At 32.0% G+C, this 13,025-nt stretch overlaps 1 protein-coding gene across 3 annotated transcripts in view; it reads left to right on the forward strand.

Moving 5' to 3' along the window:
- The window catches only part of LOC144853906 (G-protein coupled receptor 54-like), a 36,395-nt gene extending 24,139 nt beyond the window's left edge, over positions 1–12,256 (forward strand). For all 3 annotated transcript variants that reach the window (XM_078711771.1, XM_078711770.1, XM_078711769.1), the window contains exons 3-5: positions 3,479–3,953; positions 10,340–10,475; positions 11,043–12,256. In XM_078711771.1, coding sequence (XP_078567897.1) covers positions 3,633–3,953; positions 10,340–10,475; positions 11,043–11,638 — 1,053 coding nt within the window. In that variant the 5' untranslated portion in view covers positions 3,479–3,632 and the 3' untranslated portion in view covers positions 11,639–12,256. The remainder of the gene's footprint in view (positions 1–3,478; positions 3,954–10,339; positions 10,476–11,042) is intronic.
- The last annotated feature ends 769 nt before the right edge of the window (positions 12,257–13,025 follow it).

Below are 13,025 nucleotides of genomic sequence, written 5' to 3' on the forward strand. Positions count from 1 at the left end.
TGTGATCATACTCTTTCTTCCCTTGTGAACATACTCTTTCTTCCCTTGTGATCATACTCTTTCTTCCCTTGTGATCATACTCTTTCTTCCCTTGTGATCTTACTCTTTCTTCCCTTGTGACCTTACTCAAGTTCTTCCCTTGTGACCTTACTCAAGTTCTTCCCTTGTGATCATACTCTTTCTTCCCTTGTGATCATACTCTTTCTTCCCTTGTGATCATACTCTTTCTTCCCTTGTGATCTTACTCTTTCTTCCCTTGTGATCATACTCTTTCTTCCCTTGTGATCTTACTCTTTCTTCCCTTGTGATCTTACTCTTTCTTCCCTTGTGACCTTACTCAAGTTCTTCTCTTGTGATCATACTCTTTCTTCCCTTGTGATCATACTCTTTCTTCCCTTGTGATCATACTCTTTCTTCCCTTGTGATCATACTCTTTCTTCCCTTGTGAACATACTCTTTCTTCCCTTGTGATCTTACTCTTTCTTCCCTTGTGATCTTACTCTTTCTTCCCTTGTGATCTTACTCTTTCTTACGTTTTTATTTAGCGACTGACAACCAGACCAATAACGAGGCTTAATTACTTATAATAACCAATTCGTCATTTCCATCTGATATGTAATGGATTATTTCACACTATTGTACTGAATATGTATTTATAATGTAAAATGTATCATTTATTCTCTAGACACTTTGCATTATTTCCTTATTATTGATGAATGCTAATGAAACTCCCCTAGGAAATATTCAATTAGAGCTTTGATAATTAATTTTTTTTAATGAGATAACTCTCACTGGGAAATCTTCTTAGATAGTTACAAAGATATAAAAATTGTTTTATAAAAATGAAGTGCGTTTTGCCAATTACATACTAAGGTCAACATGTATAACCACTACACAATTAAAACCATCACGGACCTCTGTACATGTTCATTAATTCAATCAATCATTCAGTCACATTTCTTTATATTATAAAACGCCGATAACAGGTCATAATTTCGGTATTTGCAACCGACCTACCGAAATCAACAGTAATACAACATAACGTATAGTGATGCGCAGTTGACCAGTTAAATCAATTATTATTGTTATGTTTTCTTTAATATATTGCCATTTAGTTATTTATATAAATGTATTAAAACAAAATGCGAAACATTCAAATCCTAAGCCGGAACGATTGAACTTATCGTTTCAACGTGCCAAAAGTGACTTAAAAAAAACATTTTTTTGTTTTTTCGGCATATACGCGTGATGGTACTTGATGAAAATCATAATACACCAAAAAATAAAATATAATTGCTTCTTCTATATAAAATACAATCTTATAATTAATTTTGTCCACTCAAAATGACGCTTATGAATATGCACGTGGGTGACTTTTTCTTTTATTTTTTTTTTCTTGTTATTATATTATTCTATTATTTAGAGCTGCATTCATACATATTGGCGAAGTACGCTTATAATGCTTTATTAATTGCCGATATTTTTGCAATTCAATTAATTTTGGAACGTCTATATAGAAAAAATCCATAACCGACTGATTATGTTATTCTGTTCTTAATTACACATCATGGAGGACTGATTCATTGTTGTTTTTGTTAGTAAATACTACTGTAGTTTCAATCGATAATTCATAACGATATCAATCGTTTCTACAGGATTAATAGTGAAAAGTGAAATAATAGTTATTTTAGCTGCAATTTACATATTTCGTATACATACAGTATTATTTTAATGCTAAGTATTGTTATAATAATTACGTTACGTTTGTCAACAGTTTCTAATTTGTTTTAAATTGACTTGTTTTCTGGAATTTAAGGCAGAACGAACATCAAGCACGCGATATTATATTTCCAAAAATCGATGGAAAGCATTAATTCGAAACGTGAACCTAACCATTTCAATAGGGACTTTACGAAACACGACGGTCAGGGGAGGACGACGAATATCCTGTGTCCGCTAGAGCTTAAAATCATATATACAGTCAACATAACCGTTTTATTAGTTACGCACCCTTGCGCGAAGACGACGACAGTATCTCTCTCCTTCCTCTGTCTCGCGGCCAGGGGCCCTTCTGAATCGCTTGGCTCTGGTCGAACAACTGCATAGGCCTTCCTAGCTAGGAGCCTCGCATTGAAACGCTGCGCAGAATGTATTGCTTTTAACACAGCTATTTTAACCCAATAAACATGTTATATACAATTAAATTATAAGTACAAATATTATTTAGAGCTTTGAAATTTCCACATTTAAGTGTAATTTGAACTGTATATTTAAGGCTATATGTACATTATTTCTATTTGTTCTCCGTAAACGGGAAAATGACAACGTTATCGTCCTCAAAAATTTAAGACGACGGAATATCACGCCCACTTTGTTAAAGCTCATGCATGGATTATTCATGAGCACCGTCCTGTGGCTTCCCCGTCGTGTGTCGTGAAGTCCCTAATATCTTAACTCCAAGAAAAAGAAGTAAGAAACAAGACATTACGATTCGACTCCCACCTCTGATATTTATATAACAATGTTTTCGTCGCTTACCAAAAACATTTTTTTTTCATTCTATAATAAATTATAAACAGCTCTACCTTTTATAACATTGAAAAAAAGAAAGATTTGAGAATATAAATTATTTTATTCTCAATGCTTGAAGATAAATGTAACTGTAACATACATAATTATTCTACTGGCACACTTCAGGTGTTGAAACATTTTAGACTTCAGTCAATCAAAAATGATCAATCATTCAAAAAAGCTTCCCGCTCGTACTTGTTGCTTTTCTCTGTTATTGCTATTTCCATTTCTGCCGACAATCATTTTAATTTGCCCATGGCTCCAATATTGAGAGAGTGTTTGACAGTACAGGATGATTTAAGCACATCTAGTATTATAATGAATACTATGTCGTTTTCTTGATTCTTTTTTCAATTTTTAACAAAGATTTAACAAAAGAACTAGCACGTTATTTTTTTAAGAATCGTTAGAATCTTTTGTTGAAAATGGAAAATAAATTTCCATTATGATATTATGGAAAAAGAAGGTTTTCCTATGATGTATCCTGACAAAGAACAACGTATCAAGTTGCTGACTTCTTAAATTTCCGAATAAACATAATTTCTGTATATTTCATAATTATGACTATTATTATGATACAGTTATGATAATACGAATATGCATTATTACGATTAATATACTTAATGAATACCATTAAATAAAATTGTAATTTTCTTATTTATAGATAAATTGTTTTTCATGGCAATTTAAATCATCAGTAAGATTATCTGTTCGATTTCTGCTGTTGCTAAGAAACGGTGGCCAATTATGTTTATAGTGACACTGGCTTGTTTGTTGTGTATATTACTAGTATTATGATTGGTAGCCTTTTAGCTCAAACCAGACCTTTACTAAGCGGCACTGATTGATTTCAGCATGTGGCATTTACCGTGTAATAATCGATTGTTATTGTTTTCTTTATTCTTAGTGCACGTGACTTAAAGCTAACGATAGGATCTGCGTCTATACAAGATAGAGGAAACAATTGTCTCAGAAGTGTGTACGGTTCCATCAGCGGCGGCGGTGTGCTAAGAGACTATACGAACTAAGATCATTTCCTATTGTCTTTGGTGCCAACAAACATGGAAGGAACTACGCAAGTTCCCGTTACGATTACCGTAGCATACAATGATTCGGTTGTAGGAACAGCCGAAAAAGTCGCTACAATTGTATTTCCGACGATAATGCTACTAATAGCCGCTATTGGAATTTGCGGGAATTCACTTGTTATTTACGTCGTCGCTAAACACCGTGATATGCACAACGTTACAAATTATTTCATTGCTAACCTCTCCGTAACGGATATAGCTCTGTTAGTAATATGTGCAATTCCAACCGCTGCTAACATTGCCGGATGGGATGCAACTCTTTTCATTTGTAAAATCGTAACTTATATGCAGTTCGTAAGTATTTTCTATTTATTTGTATGAATTTGAATATTCTTGTTTTTTTCTTCTTTAGCAGCTCTGAATATTTAATACTTTTTGTTACTTTTATATTTCATTATACATAGAAACTTGATAGGACACTTATAACAATAGATATGGTAATAAATATATATTTTTATAAAAATTAATTTGGCCAAAATAAAATTCTCGTGAGAAAAATATAGTCCAGATTGTTGGCATACGATCACATTAAAAAAAATCATAATAATTAAATTTGAATATTTATCATATTTATTCTATACAATATGGATTAGTATAAAATATTTGCATTAATCATCTATTGTCTAAAAAAAATCCATGACTGTCAGAAGGTGGTGTAATTAATATATGATTAAAAGATAATTAAATAAATGCATCACGACCAAATTGACCATTCACTACCGGAACGTAATCAAATCAAATTGTTGTTTTCAACACCTTGCATTATAAAAATCCAGTCATATGTGAGACAATTCATAGATGTGGAAGCGGACTATTGTCATTCGTTGCTCGGTGATACGTTCTTATTAGGAAAGATGTGAGAGACACAATGTACACGTGTTTCCCATAATAAGAAATTGATGGGAATTCTTGAATGGCAACATATATTCATTAAATTCTATCTTGTTTGATTTGACTAACTCATAAGGTTATTATTTAAGTATGGTTTACCTGACGAAAACTAAAATTAATTAAACCGCCTTGAGTTTTGAACTACTGACCGTACGTATGTATGATAGCAACCGCTACGTTAATTATAAAAAAACGAATGCAGATTTTCTATTATTAACTTACATCCGAACGCCTTGACAGGAGCTCGGAAGTTCTCGGCCATTTTACACGTCACACAGTTATAAAGACGCCGAGAGGAAAAACACATTAAAAACGTATAAATGTTATGTATTGTATTGTTTTCTTGGATTATATGCATCAACAAATGACATATTTAGGCGTTATTGATCAAAATCAAATCAAAATTACCAGAACTTTACCGGAAAGGTTTTTAAAACTACAGTTGAAAACTGCCCCGACGGAGTAAGGTGGTATTACCTCCTCTGTGGTATGTATCTTTGCTATTAAACCTTGCTACAATATTAAGTTATTATCAATGCTGTTGCAGAGGTTTTAATTTTAATTTTAAAATTATAAACTCAGAGCTACTTTTAATAATATTATGCTTGGTTGTTAACATATTTTTAGCCCACTAAACCAAGGAAGCGTATATGACAGTACCACGTCAATAATGATAAAGAAAGGCCTAATAAGTCAACATTATGCAGACAGACAGGCCACTTAATGTATGTATTTAAAATCAAATGATAAAGACTTCAATGAGGAACTAGAATATAGTTGATGTGTTTACACTTGGACCACCAATCAATATAACTATTTAGCCTTTCTGTTTGTGAACATTATGTCTACTCTTTTCATTTCTGTTTTAAGCTGCCTGTTGACAATGTTTTCCTTTTAGCTTGGTTTTCATACTACTCCAATTCATGATAGTGTGATATTAATACACTCACATAATACAGACCTAGAGCTGATAGTTACTTGAATTCCCATCTAATCAATAGTCAGGTACTTGGCGCACAGTTACATTCGTGTTCTCTATAATTAGTATGATTCCTATTCGAAATTCTATCATAAGAGTGCTTTTCATAACCACAATATCGCTTTTAATTGCATTGGTATTTTCTTGTATTGTATTGATTAACTGTGATGTAAGTATAATACATACTAGTGAGCTTTCGATTGCGACGACCTGGGAACAAGTCAGGTCATTTTAATCAACTGGGCGCATGCGGGTAAGTATATTCGTTGCTTTCAGTTCCGTGTGGACTTATAGTCTTAGTAGTAGACGGCGATTCGCCTTAATACAAACGGATACATATCAAAAGATAGTAAAAACATAAAACAGACAATGAGTAAAAACTTGAAGCAAGTCTACTAAATAATAATAATAATAATAATAATAGTAATACTTTTCTAGTAGAAGCAAGTCTACGTAAGCCGACCATACGGTAGACGTTGAGCCTAGGAGCAAGCTGGAAAAAATCAGATATCATCTAAATGGCAAAAGTCACCAAACATTTGATATTCAATAATAATTATCTTTCGTTTGTAAAATAATTTTAAATGATATTGTTTATCTATTTAAAAATAAAAAAAAACTTTGAGCCTTCAATCTTTATTTAGTGTCATTATTAGTTAACCATGGTATGTCCAATCTTTAAAACTGATCATTGTTTAAATTAGCATCTTCTTTCTTGCCGTCTTACTGACTCAGTTGTCTGGATAGTCAGACAACAGGTCATCTTCTGGTGGTTTTTCTGCACTACTAATGTTTTGGTAATTACTTCAGAGTAGACAGTTGATAATCTAGAAAATAAGAGCGTTATTGAAGAACTCATTAAGTTTAACATTTCGTCGTTAGCATTACACCTGTTTCTACAATGAAAGATATGTTGTTAAGCATAATCATTTAGTGTAATTACAGTAATATTCTAAAAGCCGAAATATCTAATTATTGTTATTTAAGTGGTCATTTTGTGGTGACACATTCCCGAGTGTCTTTTAAGGGAAAGTCCAGTGCCATTCTAATGGCTTCACCATCTCTCATAAGACTTGAATTAAGAAAGACAAACGTGTTGTTAACATCCATTATTATGGCATTAAACATACTTATTTAGCGCCTTTATTTGTTATTTCCTTTGATAAACGTATTACCATGATTTCAATCGAATAAGAATTACAAATTTCTTATTGAAAATATTGATATATAATTGATTCCAACTTCAAATGTTTTTTAAAGTTTGTTTCAGACACCGCATATCATTTAATTAAATTTAAATAGTGCATAAACATCTCTACAGTGCAAAAAACTAAAATAAAATACTAATAATATATACAGTATAATTGAAAAAAAAATTTAAAAGTTAAAAACATATATTCACTGAAGCTACTCTGATATTGTAGAGAAAAACAACTATCATAGTAAGATCTAAAAAGGTATGTCTTTGAAAATTGTATAACTGCAAACTAAATTTAACCAATCCATATCATATTTGGATACTCATCCTTGCCTGTTTGGGGCATCATTCGCTATGCCACTGGAATTACATGTATTCACTATTAAATGACCTTTTCCCCTTCAGGTATGTTGATAACGCTTCTAATCATTAACAGTTCTCCATCTCGGCACTTTTAAATTAATCTGAAAATGAATTTATCACTGAAATTATCGTCTTGCAATACCTGAGGTTTCAAACTCTAGAGAGTGAATTGATGATAAAAACGATTAATACATAAATTATTGGAAAAGTAAATATAGATGATGTATAGATGGGATGATTTTAATGTTGTCAAAGAGTACATTACTGTAGTTCACTTAAAATGTCAAATATCAGTATGTGGAATATTGCATATTACCTGCGGCTTTTCACTCGATACTTTAGAAGATAAATAAATTAATGTCAAAGGTGTTGACAGGTAGAATAACGAGCAGGAGAATACTACCTCTGGCTTAGACTCGGGACAGATCTTATGTTCTCGTAGTAGTAAACAAGCAAGCTTACCGCAGGCAAGAAGCCTGGAATCGGCTTCCGTATTTTTGTTATTAAAGTTTAATCAAGTAATTCCAAAGTTTATGTTCAATCATGGAAACATAATTCTTTCTACGTGGTTCTATCAAGCTAAACTGGCAAAGACATCAAGATGTTTCAATAATAATCTCAAACCGAGTAACCACTAAATATAGTCTGTCTGTCTGCTCTTCATTTTTTAGTGTTTTTTAAAGCGATTCTGATTGATTTGATATCGATTTTATTCATATCCTGATTTTTATTTTAAACCGGAACAACAAGATGACTTAGCTTTTGTGTCACCTGCCTTTGGGATATAGTTTCCCGCCTAAAATAAATGGTGCTTATTTCCACATAAACCTTTCCTGATAAATATTTGTTTTCATTAAATTATTTCAATATCGACTTTCACAAACTAGATCATAATAATTTATATTATAATCACAGTAAATACACAATTAAAATACCCCAAGACGAAATGATTAATGGAATACAGACAGTGGTGTAAAGACGACATCCAGTCCTAAATGATTAGTTGTAGACAATTTGACACTCAGTTCATAATAGCTTGGGTGTTGTAGTATTTCATTCCAATCCCCATATATTGTTAACATCTTACTCTCTGTGATTTCCATATCCGGAGCATAAGCATAAAACAGAAATATGATGATATGTGATGTGATCATTAAGAGCATCAATGACATCAGCAAAAGTGGAAACGTGAAAATAAGGTAGCGTTTTAAGGAGCAGCAATGGCAGAAGTAACAACAGTTGTAATTGCAATATGTCAAAACAAAAGGATCAGAAACAATAAATATTCCTGCAGTGGCAACTGTAATACGTTTCATCAGAATCTGCGACGACAGCAGCAAAACTGCAGTACTACAATGTGTGAAGATAAGACTGTTTCTTTAGGAGCAGCAACGATAGCAGCAAGACTACAGTATTCTACAGTGGCAACTAAAGTGTGTGAAAATAAGACTACTTCATCAGAAGCTGCAACGACAGTAGCAAGACTGCAGTACTCTAGCTACAGTGGCAACTACAATGTTTGAAGATAAAACTGTTCCATCAGAAGCTGCAATGACAGCAGCAAGACTGCACCACAGTGGCAACTACAATGTGTGAAAATAAGACTGTTTCATCAGGAGCAGCAACGACAGCAACAAGACTGCAATACTGTAGCTACAGTGGCAACTACAATGTGTAAAAATAAGACTGTTTCATCCGGAGCAGCAACGACAGCAAAAAGACTGCAATAGCTACAGTAGCAACTGCAATGTGTGAACTGCAATAAATAAAAATAAGACAGGTTATTGGGAGCAACGGCAATAGTGACAACGACTGTAGCAGCTACAGTTGCAACTCCAATATGTGAAAATAAAGACGATGCCATCAAGATGAGCCAGCAGTTGCAACTACATGTAAAAATGATAGTAGCAGAGACAAGAAAATAACAATAACACTAGCATCAGTAGACTGCAGTATGTATCGGGTTCAGCAGAAGGTACATTCACAATACATTTAATATTAGAAAAAGTCTTTACATACAAAATGTGAGGATCAAACTATTGAAAATAAGAGTAGTAAGTTATTGTTGTATTTTTTTTATTTCTTAAAGGTAATCTCTAGTAAAATTATAATTATTTTCCAAATTAGAAGTCCGACTTGTAAGTTAGTGGTGTGTGTTTACGACTCTCATTGGAATTGTGTTATAGCGTAGAAATTAAATTTATATTATTATTAGTTATTCGGTGGTTGAAAGACTTTAACATAGAAATATGGGCAAGTTTTCTCGTGGGAATTTTGATAATATAAACTAAGCGAATATGGAATAATAATTATATAAATCCAAATTATATAGTACCTAATTATGATATAATTACGAGCTGATACGCGGTCTCCGATATAAATTAAATCCAAGTCATTATTTGCTGCAATAAAAGCACGTTTTGATTTTTTCAACAGACAAATCCAATTTACAGACTAACAATGCAATTAGTATTAATATTAACAAAAGAACAGCATTGATTGCCACAGTCATGGACGAATTTATATTTAGTGTGAGCAGTTTTAACTAACATTGAATAATAGCTAATTTAATTTTCGTTTACAATAATATTCAATCTTTCAAAACTAACTTTAAACAAGCAACTCTGATTTATTCAAACAAATATCCGGGTTTTAAAATGTTGTTTAGAGAATGTCTTACGATTTATTGACGTCTGACGATGTAAAGTCCATGACGATAATTATTCCAGTACTGGTAAATTGATTTGTTTGGTAATATTTCATTGAAGCAGTTTTGTATATTAACTTTCTCAATATCGGGTTTATTTTTGGCAGTTTCTATACGCAAAAAATCATAGGACAAAAGATTTTGTTCACATTTCTCTTATATATTTTCTATTTGACTACAACTACGAGAGTTTGGGGGAATATCGGAATAGCACGAAGGAAAAGTAGGATACCATAGAACAAGGAAGCAAAGTTAGGCTTAAATTTTCTGCAAAATGATAATAATGATTTTCCAATTTTTTGTTCATTTCATGATATTTATTGTGTATGTTAAAATATGTTCAGAAATCAATAGTATTTCACTCACGACGACGACCATATTAGCAATTTGTACATTTTATATAGTAATGTTATGGTTACGATAATAATAACACTCAATTAGTTAATGGAACGTTTCACCGACCATCAAAGATATAAATATAGAATATTTATACTGTAATTTACTATGATAACACAAGTCACATTTTGTTTTTTTGTTACTAGGTAACGGTGCAGGCAACATGTTTCACGTTGGCCGCAATGTCGGTTGATCGTTACTATATGATTGTACACGCGGTAGCTTCTCGTCAGAAAAGAACCTCATTCAAAGTGTTCATTGTCTGTATTGTTATATGGGTCGGTAAGTACGATATTTCATCAATGGATACAAATTATCTCAAAAGAAGAAGCGAAATAAAGGCTTATCTAATATTTTGTAACTTTAATTAATATTGCTGTCATGACGTAAGTTTATTTTGGCCTATTTTCACAGGTTGTACTTTTTTTTATTGTAGTAACAAAGATACATTTTATCTTAATTTGTGAAATATATTGTTAATATGTGTCGAAATAACAACAAAAACAGCAAACAAGGCCGATTAGTCCAAATTAGATTAAAACAAATTGCTTAAAAAATGTATGTTGTGAGTATCAATGAATGTATCTTAATGGAGACCAAAACGAGTAAAACATACAGAAAGAAGTGCTAAGTTTTTAAAAAACATTATGAAAAACATTATTCCTTTGCCAGGGTTAAATAGAGTACTTCTAAAGAGCAATTATTAATTGTTGACGTATGGAATTTAGGCTAAGTAATTTATGATGCACGACAAGGCACTTTAAGAGGAATAATACGACTATTCATCTTCCTATATAGTATACATAACGCATATTTAATAACCATTTGATGTTCTTTTTATTTAAATAGTATCCTTTCTTATACATCTACCGTTGGCAGTTCTGACAGATTTTACAGATGATAAAGGATGCCATCCATCATTTGAAGATGATGAGGGAAAAAAGAAATTTTATTACATTTTTATGACATTTATCTTGTATATTATTCCTCTGGCGGTAATCGTCGTCTGCTACGCAAACATTTTAGTCTTAGTCTGGCGGAAGACAACTGCAGGAACGGAAAGTGCACAGGCCAGAAAACGATCCATAAAACAAAAGCAGAAAATAACAAAGATGGTCCTTATTGTTGTTTTGATTTTTCTCATTTCTTGGGGGCCAATTCAGTGTATACTTCTTTGGGAAAAACTTGGATCATCGTATGATCCTTCAATGAAAATTGCGATTATTCGAACGTCCGCTCTTTGTTTAGCATACTCAAATAGTTGTGTTAATCCGTTTATTTATGCATTTACAACCGCGTCTTTCAAGAAGTATTTCCAGGGAGCGCTAAGCCCCTGCTGCAGACGAAGTTTACTAAATAATGGAGAGAGCGGGAAGTATCACACGAAGGTGCCAAGCGACGATACAAATAACATAACGACAATGTCTTGTGTTACAAAGGTATGACAGTATAATTCAAATCGTAATCATATATGGTGAACGTGTAACACAATATATTACAGTAGTATTATTCCTAATAGTGTATAATAGAAGATATGCTAAATCAAAAACTGAAAACTTGATTCTAGCAAATGTAAATAAAAAAGACAAGACATTATGACACAATAATGAAAAAATATGACAATTCTAAGCACGATGTGTATTGATGTGGATCAGATGGACAATATTACCTTCAATATGCGAAGAGAGGATTGTACATACTTGGGTTCTTGTAAACACTTTATCATTTTTTCAACGCCTTGTTATATGTAAAATGGTCTGATGCCTTAAAGTTTCTATTAAACTGACGCGATATTGTAAATTTGTAACCTTGCTCCAGAAGAAGAAGAGTGGTACATAATATTGGATACCAAGTTTTTCAAATGCATATGTATTATGCCAATGTTGTTATGAATTTAATGATCAACTACATGAATTGAAACAACTTGGTTGTTGCAGACATTTTAAAAAACGCCGATTAAAACACAAATTGTTTGCTTCAGAAACTTTATGAAACGCCGATTTTCACACAACTTGATTTTTGCAGAAACATTATGAAACCTCAATTGACACACAACTTGTTTGCTGCAGAAATTAAACATTTACATGATATTATGACTTGGAAAGTTCATATCTTCACAGATAATGTTTCAGTGAGATGAATAAAGAATCAGAAATTAGGCCTGTAATGTGATAGCGTGATTCGTTATAACTGATTATATTAAACATTTTGTGACGATTATTACGAAATTAACATTTTTGCGCCTGGGAATAAAAAGATTTTCACGACTCTATTAACGAAATTGTACTTTTGCCAAAACTTCGCAAGCTGTTGGAAAAAGACATCTCAGCTACAAAAATCATCATAAATTTTTAGACAACAACGTTAAATGAAACATTTTTAAAACATTTGAAATAAATTCTATGTTGAAGCGTTGGTTTCCTCTGTATTTTTGAGTATTAATAAAATACTGATAAACTACTAGTCGTTAGGGGCGACATTCTGCAGAATTGCATGAACTGCTTATTATTGGATTTAAGATTTCATAAAATACATAATATAGAAATCAGAAAAATGTTATCGTGGCTAATCTGTTGATTATATAATAAATTATGTATGACAATGATATTTCAAAGATTATATAATTAATAAATCTATACCTTTTGGACGAACTATTTCTACTTTCGTTAAATCAATATTCGTCAGGAAAGCTAAACAACAAAAATGTATATTTTGTAGAAAAGAAATTATGTATAAATATATATATATATATATATATAATATTGTTGATTGTTAAAGTTATAGTATTAAATATAGTTTAGACCGGCTAATGTGAATACTATATTGCCTTAT

This window comes from Antedon bifida, chromosome 10, assembly GCF_963402885.1.
Source record: "Antedon bifida chromosome 10, ecAntBifi1.1, whole genome shotgun sequence".
In the NCBI taxonomy this organism is placed as follows: domain Eukaryota; kingdom Metazoa; phylum Echinodermata; class Crinoidea; order Comatulida; family Antedonidae; genus Antedon; species Antedon bifida.